Here is a 25546-nt window from a genome sequence, read left to right on the forward strand (position 1 = left end):
TTACTATGTCATTCTGTCATGAAACTGGAGTTTGTGGGAGTCACTGGGTACTCAGACACTGAATTTGGTAGTGTGTACTATAAGCAGGCAGAGAGAGGAAGAAGCACTCCTTGGTGATGTGAGGTTGATAGTGGTGAGAGAGCTGGTAGTGATGCACTCATGCTCCTTTACTCAACAGCAAGGCAGGCTGAAATGTCACAGCCGCTGCAGAAAGACATTTATGCCTAGGCCACTGGGCTCCATAGCACTCAGAAAAAAATGCTTCAAAAACTTCTGTGGTTACTGCCTTTGTCACATAGAGCAAATCCTTGCTTCAGCACTTCTGTTAGATGCTTTGAGATGTGTGAGAAAACTCCAAGATACTGCCTGTAGGCAGAAAAACTCTCTGCAGGCGGAAAAATAGTGTGTGTAAGTTCCTAGCTGGGAAGACAGACGGGTTAGTCTTGTCCCACCAGCTAAAAAGTCTCAGTTCTTGCTCTGGAGCTGAATTTGGACAAAAATTAAAAAAAAAGAGAAAAGGAGGGGTGAGCAAAACCGCTGCAGACTTCTGTAGAAAAGCACTTACAGGAATTCAGTAAGAAGGCCGAAAGAGAAGGGCACAACGCTTGGTTTTAATTTCCTTTTCCCATCATCTTTAATAGAGCCATATCACTTTTTGTGCCTTTTCAGGTTTATTTTGTAAATCATTTCTTTAAAAAGTGTGTTTCTTCTAAGTAATCCTTTCCACATGGCTATATAAGTTGGATTCCCTGAGCACAACTTTAAAAATGATGTTGATAATAGTGCAGGATGTAGGAAGCTGAGCATGCAATTTGGTTAAACCGAGAACAGTATAGATCTCAAGTCTGCAGACCCACATTCTGTTCGCAGCCCAGCTTGTTTCATCTTCACATTTTTGCCTCATCCATTGAGACTGTGAGGCTGGTTGGGGCACTGGCTGTTTCCTGTGGGTGTAAGCAGTGCTAGAACAGTAAGGTCCTCATTTTGGTTGGGCCTCGGAATGCTGTGCTGTAAAATAATCACAACAACAGCAACGCTAGTCCCTGATCCATGCAGGCTAATATTTTGGCAGAGAGCTATAAACATGTTTGCAAAAACAAAACTAAGGCCACTCTTCCTGGTGTGGCACTCCAACTTTTTTAGCTTGCCTTGGGAAGTCAGTGAAGAGCTGCCTGTTCTATTTTTAATATCAAGAGCATCCGTGTTACATAGCAACATACACAGATATGTTATGCAAAATTGCAGCTCTCTAAGAGCTTCCTTTCAAAGCACAGCGCTTTGCATATGCATCTGGTCAGCCATCATCCACCATGGCACGTAGCTGGTTTGTGTGGGTCCCTGCTAGGCCATGTCTCAGCTATCACCATGAAGGCTAATTTATTCCATCCAGCTGTAGTGTCCCTTCAGGGGTGCGAGTCTGTGGATGCTCCCTAGGGGGTATTTCAGGGCAGCTCCCCAAACTGGTCTGTCTCCAGAGCCGATGGCCCACGGCTCCGCTTCAAGAGGGCGGCCCATAGGCTTCCTTCCTGGCCACAGCCCTTAGAGGAGATGCACATGGTTTGCATGGCCCAGGCCTGCAAAGAGCCCCTGCTGGGAAGAGCATCTGGCACCATGTGAAGAGGAGAGGAGGCCAGGCAGCCACTTGAGGAGTCCTCCCTGTTTTGTTCCTTGCTTGGATCTAAAAAAGAAATGAAAAAAAACTAATGCTGGGCAAGGCGGGAAGAGAGTTTCTGTGCTGCCAGTGGGCATGCCACATTGCGGCCGCCCAGCAGCGGCCTCCCAGCAGAGATGGGGCGGTTTGTGGCTGCTTCCCCGCATGCTGAAGGCTAGGGCTGAGGCTTGCCGTGCTCTGCAAAGAATGGGAGGACAGGCCTGATCCAGCCTCTCTCTCTCTGTGGTCTGCACAAGCATGTAGCTGCAGCCTGGCAGCCCGAGCTCTTCTGGCTGCAGAGGCAGCATGTGCAGGGGGAGATAATGGTATTAACTTGGGGCTGTGTGGGAAGGGGGAAGTGTCTTCGCAATTTATTTATCAGACCATTTCTCCTCCTGCTCTGGTCTGCAGAGCTGGCTAGTTCTCCGCTGTGCCCAATCCGCTGGCTGAACAGTGGAAAGCCACTTCTTCCCAGGCCTTTGACAGCCGTCCAGCTGACTGGGGATGTGTTCCCAGACTAAAGCTTCCTGTTGTCTCTGCTTCCTTCCCCTTCCCTCCATGCTAACTGGGTGCTGTTGTTTTCAAGCATTCAGCCGAGCTGTTAAAACTTAATACTGAAGAAGTCAGAAAGATAAGCCACTGTCTAGATTTAATGTTACTGCTTATATTTCAAGTTTTCATACAAAGACAAGAATCCTGAAATTTAATGACAAGGATTTGTTCTTTCCTATTGGATCAATGAAAAAAAATCCCCAAAGATATTTCTTGCTTTCAACTGAAACAATTGCTAGCTTGCTGCTAAATCACCCACCAAAATGTTTCTGCAATACAAGGACCTTCTGCGAAGAAATGAGGCAGAATGAGAGACTCTCATATGCTTACATTATTACTAGTTCTCCATCATCTTTCTCTTTATTCATAATGGTTGGTGACGCACTCTGAACGTTCAGAGTTTTACACATGTAAATGCTCATTTCTGTAAACAGACTAGCCAATTCTGGCATCACCTAAAGGCAGTCATACAAAGTCAGACATATAAATGAGGTCTGTAGGCTTGCAGTTACCTATTGGAATACAATTAAATAAACCAGAAAAGAAAAATGCAACCAGAAATCCTCAGTCTGTGTTGGCAAAGAAACTTATCCAAGGTCCATGTTTGTAAGAGAGTGTTTTACTCAAAGCCCCTGTGCTTTTTCTGTAGGTACCCTTGTACTTTCATTTTCCCTTAACTCTTTTTTGACTGTCTTCTGCAGGTCATGAAAACTTACCACATGTATCATGCAGAGAGCATCAGTGCAGAAAGCAAGCTGAAGGAGGCAGAGAAGCAAGAAGAAAAACAGATTGGGAGGTCAGGAGACCCTGTCTTTCATATTCGACTAGAAGAAAGACACCAGAGACGGAGCTCTGTAAAGAAGATTGAAAAAATGAAGGAAAAAGTAAATGGTCTTTTTATTTTGCTTCATTTGAAGTAAATTCAATACATTTCTGAAATTCTTTAGCATGATGTTAGATAGAGGAGTCCAGCTGGGAAATAAAATAAAAAAATTCATAATAAACTGTCATGGGTTACAGATAACTTGATTTAATGGTAGTTCAGGAAGGGAAATACTTGCTTCCCAACAGAAGTTTTATTATATGATTTGAAATAAAGTACTAAGTTACCTCTTTGTATTATATATGTTATATATTTAACAGGCTGGCAGTTAAGGTTCTTTCTTGTTAATAGGAATATGTGCTTGAATTGTTACTGTTTTTGCTATGTATCAAAAATGAAGTAGTTCAAATTCATTAATATGCATCTCTTTCCTAGCGTCAAGCAAAATATTCTGAAAACAAGCTGAAATCTATTAAAGCCCGTAATGAATACCTGCTCACCCTTGAAGCAACCAATGCTTCTGTTTTCAAGTATTATATTCATGACCTTTCAGATTTAATTGACGTAAGTATCACGCATTTGTTTTTATGTTTGTTCTGTTCAGGAATAATACATATTTTTATTTTGCTTTTCATTTTCGAAGGGCATATATTAGTGATATTAGTTGCCTACAGTATGCTCATTATCTATACTATTCTATAATATAATCAGGAAGTTTTCCTTTCAGCTTTATTTTTCACAAAACAAGGTGTCAATAAGATGCCGAGCCTATTTAAAGTTAGAACATTATGTTTCTTCCCCAAGCAGCAAGAGAAAATATGACAGGAATAACACAAAAAGGTGTGTATATCCATTGTATACTGTAAAAGGATTTCTGCAGTGAAAAATGGTTTTTACAAGATAAACTTCTTAAATGAGCATATAATCATGGTATTTAGCTCAAAATAAGGCATTTCCTGTGTATCTTTAAAATCATTTAGTTTCATTCATTTAGTCATTCAATCAAATATATGCTGCTTTTTATTCCTGTTGCATACAGTTTGCAAAATAGACAGAATCAATCCAGTATTCTATAGTGTCAACAGAACCTGTTACTGATTTTCAATAAGTTATTACTGTGAGAATGTCCTAAGAGAATGAGGTGATACGGTGTTGTTGGCTTACACCAGTATTTGGTCTGCAGAATCTCTTATTATTGATGTTTTTACACGGTGTGGAAAGAACCTCCCACAGTCTGCCATGTCCCATGCTCTCTTTTTAAGCTGACCACATTTGATACACAAAATCTGGAGATAATAAACACAGGTTCAATAATATTCATTCAGTAGTGATGTAATGTTAAATAAGTCAGTGGGTACACTCCTGCAGCCTGTATGGAACACTAGATATTTGCATAGGCTTTCTACTGCAACAGTTTACATTTACAATAGTAAATGCTGGGCTGATGGTTTTGTAGCCTTTAGATAAGGCATGTTTGACAAATGTAAACTTCATCAGTACTTCCTAGTTGCTGAAAGGAAGGAAGGAGAGATGCTCTTTCCCTCTGTTCCCAGCACCACCACCCCTTCAGAGGTCTCACTGGAAAGATGTTGATTCTGTCTTCTCTCCTGTCTCCTGTTTTGGGACTCACATTTCCCAATGAATGTCTCCAGTATGTGTTTCTTTTTGTTCAAAACTGTCTCAGGCTGGGGATGTCCACAGAGCTTGCCATAGCAGGGAGAGCTGGCAGGAGGAGCCAAGGACCTGGAGCCTCGCAAAGAACTGTGAGGAGAAGCCAAAGTGAAGCTCTCCATACATGTATATACAAAGACAACACTCAGTGGAGTTAGTGCTTGAAAAGATATTTGCACAGCCATGAAGACTAGAACTTTCTAGCTGCTAGCTTTTAATGGAAATATATGTTCTACAAAATTTAGTAATGCAGGAAAAGGATAACTACTTGGAGTGCTTTCTCCAAGCAGTGGATTAACGTAGGCAATAACAAATTCTTTTGGCAAAATGGCTTTAGAAATGACTCTTCTCTGAGGAATTTAAATGGAAGATCTAGAAACCCCTTGCATCACATTTTTGTACGAGTTGGCTGTAAACATGTGCAACCAGAATTTGCTTCAGAGCCAACTTAATCCAATTGTGGGATTGTTTAAATGAAGCGTCTTTCAGGCAGTTGTATTTAATCAGAATATTCCGTGAAAGCATTGGTATCTAGACAGAGTGTTTACTACTTGACAAAGGAAACAGTTTTTGTAAATGCTAGTCTTGGCAAGATTTTGGGGTTATATCATTGGAATGTGAGACATGCTTCCCACTGACCATATGTTGCAACAAGCCAGACATCTCATTCTGTAAATCTATTAATGGAATGGTACGATCTTGAGTTTTCAGAGTGGTGGTGATGATTTCATTCTTTACCTTCTCTACTTTGTCCCCAGCTGCCTTCCTTTCTCTGCTTTCCTGATCTCTCTCTCTTTGCTTCTACTTTGAATTCCAGTTAACATGGAAAGGATTTAGATCACCTCGTGCTGGTGGTTGCCTATACATGCAACTGAATGGTTTCCTATGTTATTGATAAGTATGTCTAGTGAAAATGTGAAAAATATGTGGAAGAGCGCAGTAAACTGTACAATGTATTTGTCTGTGTTTGTAACTATATTGGAGAGGGTCATGGGACCTTTCTTCAAGAAACAGATGTTTATAGTTTTTTCATTTAGATTCCACTGCAACTGGATTTGTCAGGCTACTATGGAAAATCCTGAATTGCAGTTCCTAAGCTGAACTTGATCTGAACTGTTCGATTCATTTGTTTCATTAACAGAGCTCAGTGCTTTTGACTTAAAAAGATGATGAACAACAGTTCATAATCTTAAGCCCTTGTGATAAAAGCAAGATAAAAAATTATTACTGGAGACTTAGCTGGATGTTTTAATGCATTGAGTGAGCTGAGGGTTTGGACCAACCTTTGCCAAGAAGTAGTGGGATAAACATGATTTGATATGTACAGTCTATTTCTGTCCTCTGCATATTGTAGCAGAAGTATTTGAATTTTCTGTTAAATGGCATATTTATTCTCTGTTGAATATATAGTAGGATCTAGTTCAAGTGAAGGGCAGAATTAGTTTTTTCTCTATTTGTATCAAGTGAAAAGTAGCAAAGAATGCTTTTTAGCTAAATTAAATAAGCTTCATATAGTATGTAGAAATTTGTTTGAAAATTGTGGATTTCTGAGGAGTGGTGGAGTACACACCCCTGCTAATCTGTCTGTTATTACCAACATCTGACCATATGGCACATATTATAACTCAGTTACTTGAAGGTTTCCATGTAGTTGAGATTACTAGATGGGCATAAGAGGAAGGTAGGGACCTTTTTCAGACTTGCCATGTATTCATGATCTGAAGGTAAATGGTGAGAAGTTGTGATCTAAACAAATTTGCCTGTAGTTCCGCTGCTGGAATAAATACAATATCTAGGTGTTGTTCTTTCTTAGGGTGGAATTTCTGACCCTCTAATTGCAGTCTGTAATAATGCTTTGGATGGTAAGAAGTTAGAGAACATCTAGCTATTATGAACTTAATTTATTCTATAATGGTGCTTTGTTAATCATTCATAGAACCAAGTTTAAAACCAGGCTAGAGTGTATTCAGCTCACAATCTTTATTACGTAAGTTCTCGTAAATATAATATATACAGCCAGGTCCCTTTGATATAAATGTTAATGTCAATGTAACAGGGATGATTAGAAAGTGACTTATTAGAGGTTAGTACTTTTTTATGAACTTCTCTTTCCATTGGCATTAGAATTTTATTATTATTCATGAAATGAAGTAAAGAGCAGCTTGGTTGTTTCATTGCAGCTCTGTGCTAAGCACTGCAGTTTTTTGTTCAAGCCTAAATGTACTCTGGGGTGCAATAAAGACAGTAAATGCTCTTGAGACTGCTTCAGATTTAATTCCAAATAAGAATAAAATGCAAATTACAAAATTAATTTTTCACACATATCCCAAATGCATCACTCGTCTCCCTCTATCCTTTCCCAACCAAAAGTCTTTATGAAGCTTGAAATGCAATAAAACTCATAGGCTATGACTTCATTCTCTCATTTTTCATCTTGCATGTCTTATTGCACCACCTGACATCTCATCTCCCCAGCCCATAGATTGACAGCACATCTCATTAGGCATCCAAACTGTAGCCAAAATGTGCTGATGAGTGAACCTCAGAGATTCATATTTATTTTGGCTAAAAGTGTGGTTTCTCATTTGCGCTTTACAAATCTTCTGGATCTACAAAGTTCCCCTGATAATTGTGCATGCATGCATGCATGTGTGTGTCTGTGTCTGTGTGCATGCAAGTGTAATTTTTTGTGAACTTGATATGCTGGAGAATTTTTTCTTGTGTTCCATGCCTAGTCAGACAGCATGTTGGGGGGACAGCAGTTTAGTGGCCGTACCTTACATTTTTAGTCATAAAACAGACAAATGCCCTAAGTGCTGTCTCCATTCTCTATCCATCTCCTCCCTATCCATCACAGATTAAAGCAGAGCCCTTCTCCTCGCTGAATAGCCATGAGTTGGTATTGTAACAGAGCCATTCCCAGGTTAAGAATATTTATGTCTGCAAATTTTGGAGAAAGAGAATTATACTCTTGCAGAAGCAAGAGTTATGATATGATTAGGAGTTTTTATCTTTTGCTTTTAAAATACAAGATTATTCATACAGATTTTATTTTTACCTATATTTTTGAGGCAAAAATCCAAATTCAGGCATTTTAAATTCCATTCAAAGAGCCATTGTGGACAAGGCATTTGTTGAGTTCCTGTTTTCTTTGCTGGCATTAGAATTGCTAAGGAATGCCTTAGTCTGGCAAGATGTTCTGCTTTCCTTGAAGAATCCTTGTGCTTGGCTGAGAGGCAGTGTTTGTTATCCTGCACAGCTGTCATCACCTACAAATGATGACCATGGCTTTCATTCATGAGCAGGTGATAGCCACTGAGTAGATTAAGGGTTAAACAATGAAGTTCTTGATAGTGTCATGACATAAAGGCTGCAACCTTATATTCCAGCTTGCAAAAAAGCTGCATCAGAACCTATGTATCTATAACTGAAATCAGTCGGCTTCTGTTAGCTCCCTGATGCAAAATTCAGGCTCTAGATGCCTGTAGTTTTTAACACGTGAATAGTTGCCACTCCAAACCAAGTGTTGCCCTCTGTTTCTCAGTTTAATCTTCTGTGAGGTCTTTCCGAAGCTAATGCACATGAAATAAAACAGCTGTCCTGATTCCATTTCTTATCATCACTTTTCGTCTGTCTTTTTCATCCAAGATAGTGAATTAAATGTGAGATCTGATTTGACATGAAACAAGAGAAAAACACCAAGAGATTTTTCCTTTTAGAAACATGTGCAAACAATTATATTTTTTAGGCTGGAGATCTTTGAAATATGGATGTGCTTAAGTATAAAGGTTGAGTGATTGTTTTGGTAAATGTAACACAAATTTCCATTGTATAAATGCAAAAAAAGAGAGGTTAAGCTGTGTGTGTTTGATAAAATATCTTTTTTTTTCATTTTCTTCTCTGGTAGACTTTAAATGGTTCAAGACCTGTTCTTTGGGTGGCCGTTCCCATCAGCAGTAATGACCTGCTGTACTCTACAAGGCTGAAAGCTGCTGCTGATCAAAATAGTTTCGTTGTCAATATTGTGAATAAAACAGTGACAACAACAATATTGTCGTCAGATTCCAAAGGGCAGTTTGATCGCTAGTGATTAGTGTATTAAATGTAAGGCAAGGTGTGCGTGGTTTGTTTCTCTCATACACACCGGTTCAGATTCAGTAGAAAACTCTCTCCTTCTCTCTGCCTCTCTTTTTCCCCTTTAATAGGTAAGAGGAAGGGGAAAGGAATGTGCTTGTGTGAGTCGTAAGGGATTGTAATAGTTGTGAGGAAGGTGTGCGTCTAAACCTAGTATACAGTGGGCTGAATTCAAATTGCTTCTTTGCCCTCCTGCATCATGTTGCTTATGAGTTCTGTAGGAAGAGTGATTTTAAACTGCAGGTGGGCACCTAGAAAGAACGGAGGGGGGCTGAGGGCTACCCTGGAGCAGTGCTTTCCCTGACTGCCCTGGCCAGGCATCGTCCTGCTCTGACAAGGGCAAATCTCTCCTAAGACTGCAGTGATTTCCTGCAGACAGCCTGTGAAGTGGGGTGTTTTGGATATTTCGGTCCCTTGCAAACTCTTCTCCCCATAAATGTTTGGTCATTGTGACCCTGGGCTGACTCAAGCCTAAAAGCACTGTTTAAAAAGAAATTGCTTTGTGTGCAACTGTTAGCAAACCAGCGTGCCAGTGTTGGGGTGGCAGAGAGGTTTGCAATCCTCCTGCCACTATCTAGAAGCTCACTGAGTAGACCCTGAGGATATTGTTCACTGCATAATGTGGGGAGAAATTAAGAAAACAATCACTGGATACACTACTGCTGTGACATTTTGAAAATATATTCAGCTGTTCCTCTAAAATATTAACAGATCATGAATAATGCAAACCAAGGATGTTTAAAATTCAAGAACAAGCTCAACTTTATATTTTACCTATTAGATTTCAATTATATTTCACATACATTCCAGTGTTAATCTCACCCCTAGAAAAAAATATATAAATTATGATTTTCTGCATTTAGTAACATGATGGGCATTGCTGGCTGTCAGAGCATGGGATATAAGGTGTTTACAGTAAATATGTTGTACTATCAGGGGAAGGATGTTAAACCATTCTCATTAAATCAAAAAGCATTTTATACAGTCACTAATATGGGAGATAGTTGTGGTCTTTGTTTTTGTTTTTGTTTAGGCGTAGACAGGAATGCCTTTGTTTTCAGTTTGGTGCTACCATTGACTTAGATGGTAGCGGTCTAAGTATATGATCTGAGGCTTACCTATGACAGTAATACTGAAAAGCTCACTTCTCTGTGGAGCCCCAGACCTTCTTGTGTAAATGTAGTTACTGCACGTCTGTATCTGATGAACAAATGCACACCTATTTCCATACTTGTACACCTGATCTATCTTCCAACCCTGTCCCTGGATCTTTGCTTCCCTTTTTCTGTCAATAGAATGAGGATATTAAATACTTATATCTTGATCCCAATATTGTATTTTTATTTACAAAGTATTTTGTAAAATATTTTGAAGATAAAAAAATTGTGTACATAAAATTATAATGATAACTTGTGGTTTGGGGTAATAGTATGGAGTTGCTGCTTTTTAATTCATTTTCTTCTTCTTTTTTTGTGTTATTAGTGTTGTGATCTTGGATACCACGCGAGTCTGAACAGAGCCCTAAGAACATATCTTTCTGCAGAGTATAACCTTGAAACCTCCAGGCATGAGGGCCTAGACATCATTGAAAATGCAGTGGACAGCTTGGAGCCACGAAGTGACAAGCAGAGATTCATGGAAATGTACCCCACTGCTTTTTGTCCACCAATGAAATTTGAGTTCCAGTCTCATATGGGTGATGAGGTCTGTAGTTAGTGACAAATACAGGAAACCCCGCGGTGACTGTTTCTGTTTCTATATACAAGGAAGCTTTCCTTGGCCTGAATTTTGATTTATTTTCGGCAGGATATAGATTTTATCCCCATTTACAAAGAGTTTGGTAAAAGCTCTCATTGCTACGCAAAAGCAAGTGGATCAGAAACAAGCTTTTGCAAAACTGGCAGCAGCACTCTATTCTGAGCTGCTTGAGAGTTCTCAAATAAAAAAAGTTATGTTTTACTCTATTCTGTATTGCCCCATAAGGACATTGCTGCAGATTTGCCGGCCAACCTGTGCTCAGTTGACTTTGAAGTAGTGACTTTATATCTTCACTACCTGCCTCACCCACAACCGAGCTTGCGGGAGTGATTCGAGATCAGCTGCAGAGCTGCTCCAAATTGTGCCCACTGAAATGCAGCCTTCTCCCCTTCTTCCTCCCCCATGTTACCATCTGGAGATGTCAAGAGTACAAGGTTCCCCACATGTGCCCTGTTCTCCTATGCCAAAGGCCAGTAGCAGAGCAGAACACAGAATCACCTGTGTACACCTTTATCAAAGGTAACTCCAGGGTTTTCATTTCTGTGTGTTAGAGAAGCAACACAAAGCAGCCATACAACAAGGCTGCACTCTGTAGTCATAGGATGTGGTATGTAGTTCCCTACCTTGTGACACATAATACTTTAAATTTAGATAGGCAGATTTCACTGTCTGCTTTGTTATGCTTTAACAGCTTTGGTAGGAATTCACCTAGTTTTAAGAAGAGCAACCCAAGACTGGATTTTTTCTTTCGTTGCATCTTACAGCTCTTTTTGATTCTCTGTTAGGTTTGTCAGGTCACTGCCCAGCAACCTGTGCAAGCAGAGCTTATGCTTAGGTACCAGCAGCTGCAGTCACGATTGGCCACGCTCAAAATCGAAAATGAGGAGGTAAGATCTCTGTCTGCTTCAGCTATGCACTGGACACCATTTTCAGGGAGGTGCAGTGTTTTCTGCCTTGTCAGACACATATAAATGAATGTATACATGAATAAAGTAAAATGGCTTCAATCTGTATGAGCTATTTTAATTTTAAAAATCAAATACTGGAAAATATGCCAAGTTGGAAGCATGAAAGAAAAAGCTCTTTATACCACCTTTCCTTTCCTGCTAGTTGGAGACATTTCAGGGAATGTAAATTAGTGCAGGATTTGGCATGCAGTAAGTGTAGCTATGTTTGCCCAAGTCATGTATAGTAACAGACCAGAACAAAACACCAACATATGTTGGTTTCACATAGCTCTTGTTCTTTCAGGAAAGGTTTGAGATAATTCAGTTTCAACTTATTAAAACATATGTATATTTGCATGCTTTTATACTGCTGTCTGCAAGATTATTTTATTCTGTTTGTTCAAACTTTTATTTATCAATTCAATTCTGTGAAAATAAACCGGTTGTGTAAGTATCTTTCAGCTCAGAGGAGAATGCTGCATGTTTTTTAGCTAACACTTGTATTCATTTAACCCACATGTATCACATAATAAGTTGGATTCTAAAGGAAACTCTTGTGTTCTAGATAGTGTGTTCTTTTTAAAACCAAATAATGTTTGGTTGCATACAGTCAAGTGTTAGTTCTCTTTGGGACTGTTGAAATTACTGTATTTTCCTGACAGCTGCTCAGTCCAGTTTTAGGAAACCATTGAACAGAGAAGAGTTGAAACAGGATGATTTTTCCTACGTTCATATGTCCATCTGCAAATTATATTCATTGCAATCCATTTATGCTTGTTTAGAACTTAACTGTGAAGGTCACTGTCCGTGTAGAACCTCCTGTTGCAGCCACCTTTGTGGACCTAATAAATATGGAAAGCCATAGATTCTGCAACTACCTTTTTTCTGTACTCATCTCTTTCTTAGAAGATTAAACATGAATTAGATACATGTACATGTAGCAGGATGAAACTACTGCTCCTCCTGCCTGCTACAAAATGATCAAATGTGTTGAATGTGGAGGCAGTTTCTGAGATGCTAAAAGAAGCAGCATTTGGCAAGTGACATAAAATGTCACCAAGGTCTACGTTTCTGGAAGTCTTACTTGTTGTTCAGATGATTCTCGCATGATGTACATCAAACTCTAACAAGAATCCTGACTTAGCTGACTGTCCACAGATGCAGCTATGTGTACGAGTACTTCACTTATCCAAAGCACTGAATTTCCTTAGTCTCCTTTTAAGGGAAGGTAGATCCTCATCTGCATATAGATGTTTGGAAGCTCTATCCTTTACCTGCCCGTATGGTCACCATACTGAATTCTGTATTTGGCAGAAATTACAGTGAATACTTGTTCAAGCATATTTTTTAAGGTTTTGTGGCAAAAAGCCACTGAGCACAGGGTTATTGTCTTCTGTGCCTACCCTCTACTCCATCCCCAAATTGCTGCTTTTGAAAGGCAAAGTGTTTTGGACCGTCTTTTGTGGTAGCTGAGTCAAAATCTGTTATGCTCTCAGCTAGAGCTATTTATAAACAGTAATAGTGAATGCCTGTCATGGGGATAGCTCACCTAGTAAAATAAAGTGCTTTTTTTCTTTATAAAGAACAAAAAAACAATGCTATTCTCTGTCATCTACTCTGGCAGCAAAGAGAGGCCGTATGGTGGGTAGAAGTTGCACTTTGGAGAATGAGAATCTGTTCCTATGTTAAAATATCAGGTTATTTAAATTTTTATTGTGGTTTTTTGATAAGTTTCAGGGATTAGAATTTTTCTCGTTCTGTTTTATGTCATGAATGCCCAGCTCAAGACACTAATGTCCATGAGACATGTACAGTAGTCTAAAAAACTACCTAAATTCAGGAAATAGCTCAAGGAGATGGAAGGTGACAAAGACAAAAGGAAGGAGAAAGAGTTTTTGCCAGATAAATGCAAGGGCATGGGGGAGAAATCATGCTGGCAGGCATGAGAAGGATCCTTTCCTATGCTGGAGGTGTGTGTAGGAGAAGCATGTACAATTCTGCGAGTCTCTCTACTAGAGACTCTTCCAGCAGAGCTTGGAGGTAAATCACATCCTTGTGGATCTTGCCAGTTACTTTTACTGCACTGTGGAGAGGCTGCATTCCCTGTTTCACTGTCTCCATGCCCTGGTTTCCACTGCAAGTGACCACGCTCCATAACTCATAGGAAGGGGTGTAAATTGCGCTTTCTCCAACCCTCTCCTCCAGCTGCACTTCTGCTGTCTAAACACCACCACACACTGCACCCCAGCCCTCCGCAGCACCCTGTCATGGATTTTTCCTGTGGAAGAACATGCTGCTCTGCCAGCCACATCCTCAGATGTAGTTCTGTTCAGCCACACAGTCATCTGGTGATTTGACCATTCAGAGCAGTGTCTCTCTATTGCCCGTTGTCCCAAGTCAGGGACCATAATCAGATCATGTCACATTTCTCTTTGATTCTAATTTCGAGAAACAAATGCCTGAGACTGCTATACAGACAATACAAGAGTACATCCATGTTTGTGGGTTGTACCACAGTAAAGCAGAGAACTAAACATAATATCTACTGATATCTACTACATGACATCTTGACATACATGACATAATATGACATCTACTGATGTCATTCTTTGGTTATATATGTATATATATAACTATATATATATGTCTGTTCTAATGCACCTCATTTTTTACATTAGCACATCACAGTTGGTTTTAGGAGAGCATGCCAGAGGATTCATTTGAGTAGTGAGCTTCCGTTCTAAGCTGTTCCAGTATTTATTTATCTTCCCATTTGGTAAACTGTGCTTTTTAACACCAGGTTAAAAAAACAACAGAGGCTACCTTGCAAACAATACAAGACATGGTCACCATTGAAGACTATGATGTGTCAGAATGTTTCCAGCACAGTCGCTCGACCGAGTCTGTGAAGTCAACAGTCTCAGAGACATACCTGAGTAAGCCCAGCATTGCAAAAAGAAGAGCTAACCAGCAGGAAACTGAGCAATTCTATTTCATGGTATGTTGGTTGCTTCCTCATTCATGTGACACAGACCAAACACCTGAAGTGAATGTTATGCAGAAGTTCCTGGAATTTAGGTTACATACATAATAATAGATTGGTCTTCATCTCTACAGAAATTCAGAGAATATCTGGAAGGCAGTAATCTCATCACAAAGCTTCAAGCAAAGCATGACTTGCTGCAGAGGACGCTCGGAGAAGGTAAATATCCCACAGTAAACTGAAAAGTGATTTGCAGTCATACAGCGAGCACACTGAAATATTTCCAAGGTATGCAGGAGAAAATTACAAAACACAAAGCTTAATTGTCCAGTAAGCACAGGCCTGATTTTTTTACCAGTCATAGTTTTGGTGCAGTGGTAAGACTGTTGGTTTTATTTCCTCTACAGATACTCATTTCCACTGTGCAAACATTTAGACAAGTGACTTTATTTGGAAATGGAGCTGTTGAATGGAAAATCTCAATTCTGAAATGAGAGCTGACACAGTCTGTGTAGGTTGATTTCAGAGCTGTCCCAAAAGCATTGTTCTTCCCAACAATTTCTGTTGTCTTCGGGTCTTTTTTTAGAGGTGGGGGAAAATAATCTTTTTTTAACATAGAAAATTATCCAGGACCAATCGCTTATAATGGATCTGCTAGTGCAACTTTTCTGATATGTGGATTTGAATGTCCTTCTTGCAGCCTAACTCATCAGTGGAGCATTTATGAAAAGTAATAGGTAAATCCTAACCTCCCTAATGTCAGTAGGGAGACGCTCATTGACTTACTTAGTGGTGGGTGGGATTCTGCCAAGTATTTGCTCAGTGTGAACTAGAATAAGTAAAAACTTAATGGATAATTCTATACCTGTTAATTACCACTATTTCATATGAAATTATCTGGGTTTTTTGTAAGTTACGATAACCATATCCATTGTCCTGGATGCTCTCCACAATTTTTAATAATGCATTTTAAAATATAAACTGACTCAGCAGATGTCCATGATCAAATGAACTAAAGCTGAATTAGGACAGTAATGAATCAGCCCCTATGTACAGCTCCAGCCTGTCTCTTACCAGCCTTCCCAACAGGCACTTCCTCATGGACCCACGGGAAAAGTAGAATCATACTTCTTGCCTTGAGGACTAGCCACACAGCGTGTTATAGACTTGAGAGGAAGTAAATTACACAGCAGAGTAAAAATCCCCTCCTGAAGGTTAAAGACTATAATTCAAAGTTCAGACTCAAGAAAGCAAACTTGTTCTCTGAAGAGCAATAGGATGTGCCGATTTATTTTCTTTTTACTGCCAAAAATCTGTTGTTAATCAAATCTCTTCTTACTTTTAATACAAAAGCATGGTTCCACAAATCCAGCTGTGGAGGTGCCTAAAGAGCCATTAACATTTCTGTGGCTGTGACCAAAGCCCTAGTCCAGAGAGTGACTGAAGTTGGGGGTGAGAAATAAATAGTGTTTTCTTGAAGGGCTGAACCCTAGAAGATAACTGCTTTTAGACAACTAACTATTATCTCCGTTCTGGTGGACATTTTCATGTAATAGGATTTTGTTTTAAATGTGTGTGGTGAGCAGTTTATTCCTGCAAAACAACATGCAGCTTATGTTAGTCAAAATTGAGGAAATTTTTCCTCTAAATATTTACAGAAAATGTATTTGGAAAAATAGAGTAAATGTTTGTTATTTGGAAGCCCAATAAAATACATTTTCATAGACTGAAGGAAAAAAGAAAAAAGGCAACAGAATCCTTTGCCTAATGCATGTTGGAAAGAAACAAAGAAAGAACTGTATCAAAGGAAACCAAAGAAAAACTTCTCAGCAGGATGACCAAAGTGATAAATTGCCATCAGACTCTGTGTTACTCTGCCATGCTCAGGCATGCTTGGACTCTTCTGTTTGAAGAGTTCCCTTTGACCCACCAGCTGTATCCCCAAGCAGTTAATCTATTTTGCCCTGTGTTTTTGCACATAGTTATTGTGTTATCACACCATGGCACAGAGAAATAGTACCCCAAATGTATACATGCACTTTCAGAGTGGAGATTTGAAGCAAAAGCCATCTTTCTTGCAGGTTAAAAAGTTCAGATACCCCGTTTTATTGAGAAAGCATGTCTGCATTACGGTGTATATGCCTAGGAAGGAAAACCTAGATTCTGTGTATGCCTGGACCTGCTCCACTCAGGCTGCCTTTTCTGGAACCTCTTGTGTTAGCAAGACAGCAATGCATCAAATAAAACAGGGTGTTGTTTTAAATCATGCGGGGGAGAATAGAGACGAGAGAAAGGGAAGGAAGGGTTTGTTGAACTGTGAGTTTTTCTTTGGCACCCTCTGTTGCTTTTATCTCATCACCTCTCCTAGCTGTGCAGATGCTTGACAGGATGATGTAAGTTGAAGCTGCGGGTTGCGAGGTCAAGGGTTAAACAGTCATTCTTCATGACTTAAATATGAGTGAGGCCCTCACTATGCTCATGTCCCTGGCAGGATGACTAACAGCAGAAAGTGGGTTGTGCTGTAGTTGGTGATCATAGTGAAATGAGCAGGATGGGTTGAGCCAGCCTCCCTGTTCAGAATTTACCTATGGATTGTTGAAAAAAGTGGTCAGATTTAGGTTCTCAGAAGCACCAGGGAAGGGGTAAGAAAGTGTGGATAGAGTCATCTTCCAGAAGATAGCATTAGCAAGCATGGGCCACTGAACAGGAGAAATTCGTGCAATGTGGTAATGAGATATGTTGGAAACTTTGCAATCAGGATTGTTCTCAAAAAATTCCACAGGTACGATTCGAGTGGTAGATCTCAGAACTCAGAACGAGTCCAGTGTAAGGATGTAGGTGGAATAAATCCAGATTCCAGTGTGATGTCCCAAACATGGGCAACATTTGGAACATGTTCCAGTTGATCACCTACCTACTGCAATCCGTTTCTGTTTATGGACAGAGCAGACAGATTAAATGCTCTGTGCTGAGTCCGCATCTGCAGAGTTGGAAAACTATATGAGAAATACTCAAATGATGGTGATGCTAAACATAGGAAAGACATTGATTGCCATATTAATTCGAACCCAAAGCTCATCTGTTGAACGAGGCAAGGGGAAATGCAAGAAAGCTAACAGGAAGTTGTAAAATAAATTGTTGATTTCCCAGAGAAGTTTTGCTCTACTCTCTTAAGTATCAGAGATGTATTTAAACCCCCAAACATGGAATTCTTACCATCTTTTCTATGTCTTACTAGCATTCATTACTGAGATTTTTAATCTCAGTGAATTTCCCTTGGTTTTACGAGTAGGGAGAAGGAAGTTGCTGACTTTTCCTTTCCATGTCATAGATTATTTTACATACTCTTCTTTTGTCGCCTCTTTTTCACCTCTCTAAAATAAATGTCTGCAGTCTTTACATGTCTTATTAATGCCAGAAATTTTTCCCAGAGCTACTTCTTTGTGTCACCATCTTCAGATCTGCACCCTTCTGGTACTGCAAGATACAGTTTCAGATCAGGGTATTCAGTACTGTGCAGTATTTCAGGCGCAACTGGATATTACCACATAACAATGCTTTGTTTTGCGTACCACTTTGATTTTCGTTCTTTTTGCAGTCTGATCTCTGATAAGCTTTTTTGGCATCACTTTCAAATACAGCAATGGTCTACTCAGACCTAGCCCAAGTGATGCTCAGAGTGATTTTCTGAGTCAATGTTGTTATCTGTAGTTCTGTTAGCTGCATGAGTGTTTAATTCTTCCCCAATATTTATTATTTGAACTTGTCAATACTGAATTTCATTTGCCATTTTGTGTCTTGTTCCCTAACTTGATTAAACTCCTGTGAGTGCTTCACAGTTTTGTCAGGACTTGATACAAATGTATTTTAGTCTTCTGCACAATTTTCTGCATCCCTAGCTGCTGTGATCTCCGTAAGACATTAACAAATGTATTATAAAGCAGATCATAATGAGGAGGCTTGAGTGAATGACTGTTATGTTTTTGTCATGATGAAAACTGGCCAATTAATTCCACTCAGTTTCCATTTCTTCAATAGTTTTTGATCAATGACAATATTTTGCCACTCAATCCATGGCTGTTTAGTTACTATAGTAGCTTCTTGTGAAGAAATTTGTCAGGCATCTTTGAAAATCTAAATAAATTAATCCTACTGATTTTCCTTTATCCCCTGTTTTACTGACAAGTTCAAAGAATTCTAATAAATTAATAGAGCATGGTTTCCCTTTGGGGAAACTAGACTGGGTGGAACTTATCATATCGTGACCTTCCTGCTGTTTCATTATTTTGCTTTTCATTATTATGAGTTTACACAGTGCACATGCCTGACTTACTGGTCTGCAAAGGTTATCCAGGAACCTTTTTGGAATACAGTACTTGCTTCTCTACAGCTCTCCGCAGTTTTCACTCTTTTTATGTCTGTGTTGCATAGATTCCACATGATAGCATTGTATATTTTTCATGTGATACACAGACAAAAGAGAGGAGGGGGGCTTTCGCTAGCAAGCCACTGGTGTCCAGAGCTCTCTGTTTTGGGCATTGAACAGGTTTAGGCACAAGGGGAGATGCAATCTTATCTTGGCACAGCTCTGTTTCCATACTGATTTAGCCATTAAAATACATGAGCATAAACAATGGAGGTTGTTTGGAGCTGTGCTTCAAATTATTCAAAGTATCAAGTGGTTCTTTAATCTATGGGCAGGCTTCTGAGAAGCTGCTTCATGCACAGGTTTTGTTTGTATTTTAAATGTAACTGTGGAGGTGGTAGATAATTGCACTGTCCTGTTTGTTTTATAATTGTATATCTTTGCCGGTAACCTGAAAGCTAGGGTTAAATGTAAACTGTCAAGCATAATTTAGACGCTAAAAAATATATCCAGTTCCAAATTCTACACATGATTGTTTCCTGTTCATTGAACTCTTTTTAGGTCATAGAGCTGAATACATGACAACAAGGTAAGGCCTTTTTATTTGACTTGCTTTAGAGAGCTACAAATATAATAAAACTTGAGGAATTAAAAATTTTAGAAGAAGTTCTTATGGGTATATAAATAATTAAATATAAAACATCACAATTATTATTAATAATATTATTGTTATATACATTTTGTATAGGCACTGTATGCATTCACTATTCCCCGTTCCTGCATACTGATAGATAAAGGACTAGCCTGTTCATCTTCCTCCTTCTTGTGAGCTGCTTGGGCTGGTGTCAGGGTGGCACATGCAGAGAGATCCTTGAAACAGCCTGTGAATTGGGGAACACATCAGATTTGGAAGTTGGAGGGGGCTTTTTGGTGCTAGAAAAGAAATCTTTTTCTGTTGCTAGAAGTATCTTGGCTCTCATGGTTTTTAATGCATTTGGTCAGGACACACAGTTCAGTAGAACGTGGTACAGAGATGAATTCAGGGGATAGGCTGCATCTTCAATAAGTTAACGATGAATAGCAGTACCTGCCCCCACCAATGTCCACATATTTGGCATTTAAATAGATCTGTGTATTCAGAGAATAGCAGGGAGAGTGTGTTACATAACCCTGCTTTGTGCAGGACATACTTTTTAGGTTTTGTAATGCCATACCTGCGAGACTGCCTCCACATGTAAATGCAGACAAGCTCACTGCTACAGTGCAGCCCCCAGCAGTATCAGAGTGTGGGGGGCAGTGGCCACCATCAGGATTTGCAGCTGCTGCTTGCAGGTATCACAGCTACAGGCACCACCCCTCCCATCCTACAGACAGCAGGAGCATCCAGCCCCACTGTCCTGGGCTCACTCTTCCCTTTCCTTTCCATACAACCCATCCTAGTTCAATGCCTTCCCTTTCTCCTTTTGACTTCCCTGACAGGGAAACATTGGGATGGGGGACATTGCCCCCATCCATCAACTTTGAGTTAAAAAAATAATAATAATGTTGCCCTCACAGCTAAGAAGTTTGGATCCAGCTCTGGCTCTGCATTCAGTAGATCACTTGGTTTCATACTGTCTCTCCTGCCTGGCCCCCATATCCCTGGGGGCATCTCTACAAAGACTTCAGAGCTCCCTTCCTCCCTTAGGTCCGTGATCCATTTTAGCTCTGTCCGCTGGACTTCTTCACCTTCTTTCCTTACAGAACCCCAGCTGAAAAGTGGTGATAAATCACACATGGCATTCTTCCATATTGCTGACATTAATTATAAGAGATGTGCCTGTAACCTTAACTCTGCCCCTAGATGCTACCAGGAATCTATGGAGGCCACCAAGCCTATGCCTAATGAGAAAAAGCTCTTTCTTGACCCCAACGCAGGTGACACATCAGGTCCACAGCATCCTAAATTTCCTGTTCTGCAAGCAGTTGAAAGAAGATGGTGTACCCAGGCAATGTTTTACACTAGTGAAGTGAGGGAACAGCTTGAAGCCATCTTAATGGCTGTCTTCTCACAGCTGGTCACGTAAGCTCTGGAAAGAAGCTTTGGAGGAGCAGGGCCTGCCCATCTCTTCCTCGGCACTGATTCCTCTGCTCCTGCTGAGGTCTGCCTATTGCCGCAAGGTTCAGCTGAGTTTCCATTTTGTAAGACATGCAAATGGAAATGTTCTTCAAAGCCAAAGTTAAAATACAGAAGGGAAGAGGATTTCTTTAAAGATGTGTTAAAAATAGTAGCTAGTATAGCAACCACAATTATGTTTTAAAATATTGTTCCTTACCCATCTCCTGAAAATACTGAATTTTCTGGTGATTCCTGAAAGAACCATAGAAACATTGGATTGCTGATGCAGGGGAATTAGGAAGACTGTTGGCATGCAGAGTGCCACGCTATTCACAAAATAAATCGTGACCTAGAGAAGAATACTTATTTTCTGTAATCTCTTTCAGTCGTAGTCATCACATGTGTAACATGTAACATACTAGGTAAACATTTTGCAGACCGAAGTTTTGTGTGTTTTTTTTTTGGGGGGGGGGTTATGCTGCTTTTGTTTGTTTGTTTGTTTTAAGTTGATGATATTCTTTTAATTCCTTTAGCTAATATGCAAAGTTTTTATTTTCTTGTGTAATGTTGGTGTTTGGATGTGGAAGGCTAAAGCTGTTTAACCTTACTGGCTCTAGCTGAAAATGCAGACAGTTTGTTTTGGAAGCATCTGAGGAGTGTGCTGAGCAGCTTTACTTTGCATTTGAAGCTTCTCCAGCATGAAGCAACTTTCCTGCTTGATAAAAGAGATTCTCAGTGTGCTCTGCCGTGGCTGGCAGGGGGGACTTCAGGGGGGACTGCACATTTCATGCATGACAACCACAACAAAAGGCCATTCCAGTTGTGCAGTGTTTGGAAAAAGACATATATGATAAAACGACATACCAGGAATTCATCAAGAATGTCAATATTTATCCATAAGTAATGTATTTTTAATGGAGGGGGTTCCCTAATCATGTTACACTTGAATGTGATGGAATGTCTTTGCTTGTTAAGTACTGTGTTTGTTTCTCCCTTTACAATGTTCTGTTGTTTTGCCATGAGCTTACAGATGTTTCATTTTATTGTGTGACTTAATTCTACCTTGCTCAGTAATGATATTCCCTTCCCTTAGGCCTCCAAATCTTCCCCCTAAACCCCAGAAACACAGGAAGCCCAGACCCCGATCACAGTATAGTGCTAAGTTGTTTAATGGTGATTTGGAAACATTCATTAAGGTACTGGCACCAGCCACCGGAGTGGCTGATCTCAACACTTCTCACTATAATGGTCGAGGCCTCACGTGAGCTGAGGCAGATCATTATGTTTAAGTCTGTCCTGGGGCTCTTTTCTTTCCCAGTTGATCAATATAATACTTCCTGAAGTCAGAGGGAAAGCCGAGGATTCACTTCCCACATTAGACTTGCTACAATTTCGTTATTCAAGTAAGGATAGTATTGGCAGCCTTGTTTTATTTAGGGACTTGAGCATCATTTAGAAGATAGGAAATAGTGGTGTATCCCACAGCTTAGCACAATTTCCTGCTTGCCATTTTAGTTACATTCAGTATTCAAAGTCTGTGAAGAAGCAGTGCTACCCTGGGTTTGATATCCAGCCCTTGATTTCCTATGACTTTAGGAATTTATTATATTGTGTGAAATTGTGATCACCACTATTCTAGATCTTGTATCTTTTCTGTATTTACTATCTCCTCCTTTCTCATACTTTTATTTCTAATAATGCTTCTAGCCGGGGCCGAAGGAACTCTCACACGAGACATCAGGTATCGTTTGGTGAAAAGAGAACCATCTCTGCTTTGCTCTCAGGTTGCATTCACGCCTGGCTCAAAATTAGCTCTTTCATTAAGCTGAAAGGCGAAGTTTGCATTAAGAAATGAGTGTATGAGTACAGCAGGCAAAACTGAACCAGACCATGACTGTGGAGTGATTGAAGTCTTAAATGATGGATATTTCCTTACTCTTTAACAAGCACTTGCTCACCACAGTGAATTAGTGTTCCTGTAATCAGAGTCCTATGTTAAAGGAGAAAAAAATCTTCAAAACATAAATAACAATACATTTACAAATGAAGTGACTGAAATCCTAACTGTAAGTTCTGTGAACTGGATTTCCGTGTTATATGGATTTTTTTTCTTGCTGTGCAACATTACTAGAAGCACGTATTTTGCAGAGCCAATTTCTGTCTTCAGTGGTGCTGTACCAGTTTAGCTGTCTTTGAAGGGAGCTTACAGCCACTCTCAGAAAACTATGTGGAAAACAACTTATTATTATGCAGGTGCTGCTGTGAGGTGCAAAGACATTCAGCAAATCGTCGTGCAGGAGATGAATATCATAAGCAATTTCCTGCTCAAAGATGAAAGTAAGCAGAGAAACAGAAACTGCCACAACAAAAAGCCCTTGACTAGAAAAGCACAAATGAAATGGGGAGAAATGCTACCTCATCATTTTCCCTCTCACTGAAAAGAGTCCTCCATGGCAGTAGGGGTGTGAGCTTACTTGCAAGTGGAGAGAGTTCTACCTAGTTAGTCTTTCAAAAAAAAAAAAAAAAAAACAAAGAGAAGAAAGTTGGTAGCCTAATGACAGATTAGCCAGTGTGAGAAAACGTAGGAAGCATCCCTGGCCAAAGACCGTGTCATTCCTCATAGGGATGAATCATTTTGACAGGCACAAAAGGATGACAGCTAGTGAAAGCCAGTATTGCACCAAATTGCTTTGCATTACATTTTTGCATCAAAAGATACGATCATTCACTAATTACACACATCAGATTAAATTCACAGTGGTGGCAGGGTCCATGTTCTTGACATCTCACCAACACAGATTGTTACTTCAAATTATGTTCTTGTCATTAAATCCAAAACCCAAAGCTGGTGGTTTAGATTACTTAAGGGAATTACTTAACTATAAAGTAGTGGATGGTTTTGAACAGCTACTCTGAAAACGAGTATGAAAGCAGTTTTCTTTTTGGTAATTTCTTACTGCAAACTATCTTTTCAGAGGCTTTGCACTCTTTACATGAATCTGTGTACTAACAGGAGATGTGGGTGCATGTTGTGCATGTGTTCTAATATTTCGCTTTTTTTGGATGTCCAAAGTGTTCAGTGTATGTGAAGATGACAGTATTCCTAATTTAGCCATTGGCCTATTCGATGTTTTTTTTATTCGACTGTTACTGAATCGAGACACAACCCAAACAGAAATTTTTGGTCCAGACATCATTGATTCTTAGCTAGCCAGTTTTTGCTAGGTTTAAACTTAAACAACAAACAAGCAAGCCACAATTTAAATAATGTAATTACCGATGGAATCTTTTTAAGCCCCACTAAAGCAACATGGAGTACACAGAAAATCAGGGGTTCAGTTGTCTCAGGAAGTGCATTGTTTCATTGCTTCAGAGTGTGTTGCTTTTTGAAAAGGTACTTAAAAAAATAGTTGGCTTCTCCTCTGCTTGGGCATAATTCATAATCCTCCCATTAGTGTAATTCAGCATGAAAATGAAGGACTAGTTTGTAAGGGAAAATGCATATTTTGAGTAAAAAGCGTATTTTGAGTTACAAGGTGCTTTTAAAATTCATAGTTTTGTAATACAGACTGGTTTTATATTAAACTTTCAAATGAATTAGTCAATTCTCTGAGTGCTTACATATTTGAAATTCATTTTGGAAAGAAAAATTATAGCTTCCAAGACAAGAATTTTGAAGGTACCTATTATTTATGAAAAAGTAATTTTCCCAGCATAAGCACTAACTTTTCTAAATAATTTTTAATCGTACGGTTTGTGTCTTTAATAGATATTTGATGACTGGTAGTCATTAATGTGCAGTGGGTAAAACATCCATTTTTTAAAGTGCCAAACACACATCCAAAGGACTGTGACAGTTCTTTTGGATAATCAGTGGTTTAAAAAAAGGGCAAATCATTCACTGAAAATCAGTGTATAGTCAACTCATCCCCCTACCACCACAAGCATTTCTTTTCCTTTATTAAAACACCTCTGTTTAGCTGAAGAGATTTCTGTAAAGCTGCAGCTGTGTCACAGTGGAGACCAGGAGTTGTGCCATGTATTAGTGGGGCTGTGGAAGTGGGAAGCTCCCTTCCTGGTGCCCCACGGGACCATGCAGCCCCACAGCAGAGGCAGCCAAGCAGGCACACGCTTGCCTCCAAGTGCCTGCAGTTCATCACCGGTATTACCAGCTAGGTAGCACGGCCTGAAATAACGTGCCGTGCCATGACCTGCTGTGTTTTAGGACACAGAAGTCAGCGGAGCACATAGGAGCACTCTCAGGTCAGGCGGGAGACACCTGCTCCCCCGTGCAGTGTCATTTGGTGGCTCTTCTCCAAGAGCTTTTTGTAGTCCCACAGGCCCAGAAAAGGGACAACCTGGGTTTTGTCAGCACTTTTTACAGAAAAAAAACAAAACAAAACAAAAAACCACCATCTCCAAGAATTAGGCCCTTTGCATGTAAGATTTCCTCTAGCAGGAGAAGAAAGGTAAGTTAGATGAATGCAGAAAGATCATCTTCATGATGAATTATTATTGTTAACAATAAACTTTGAAAAAGGGCAAATTCACTGCTTTAATTCG

At 39.7% G+C, this 25546-nt stretch overlaps 1 protein-coding gene across 4 annotated transcripts in view; it reads left to right on the forward strand.

Moving 5' to 3' along the window:
• The window catches only part of SRGAP1 (SLIT-ROBO Rho GTPase activating protein 1), a 147648-nt gene that overhangs the window by 91479 nt on the left and 30623 nt on the right, over positions 1 to 25546 (forward strand). For 3 of the 4 annotated variants that reach the window (XM_026092362.2, XM_064508501.1, XM_064508508.1), the window contains exons 5-12: positions 2905 to 3087; positions 3462 to 3590; positions 10314 to 10535; positions 11375 to 11476; positions 14337 to 14534; positions 14654 to 14738; positions 19447 to 19474; positions 22077 to 22179. In XM_026092362.2, coding sequence (XP_025948147.1) covers positions 2905 to 3087; positions 3462 to 3590; positions 10314 to 10535; positions 11375 to 11476; positions 14337 to 14534; positions 14654 to 14738; positions 19447 to 19474; positions 22077 to 22179 — 1050 coding nt within the window. Of the gene's footprint in view, positions 1 to 2904; positions 3088 to 3461; positions 3591 to 10313; positions 10536 to 11374; positions 11477 to 14336; positions 14535 to 14653; positions 14739 to 19446; positions 19475 to 22076; positions 22180 to 22690; positions 22725 to 25546 lie in introns of all 4 variants that reach the window. The other variant, XM_026092363.2, reaches the window with a different exon arrangement.

The sequence above is a fragment of the Dromaius novaehollandiae genome, chromosome 1, assembly GCF_036370855.1.
Source record: "Dromaius novaehollandiae isolate bDroNov1 chromosome 1, bDroNov1.hap1, whole genome shotgun sequence".
Lineage (NCBI taxonomy): Eukaryota > Metazoa > Chordata > Aves > Casuariiformes > Dromaiidae > Dromaius > Dromaius novaehollandiae.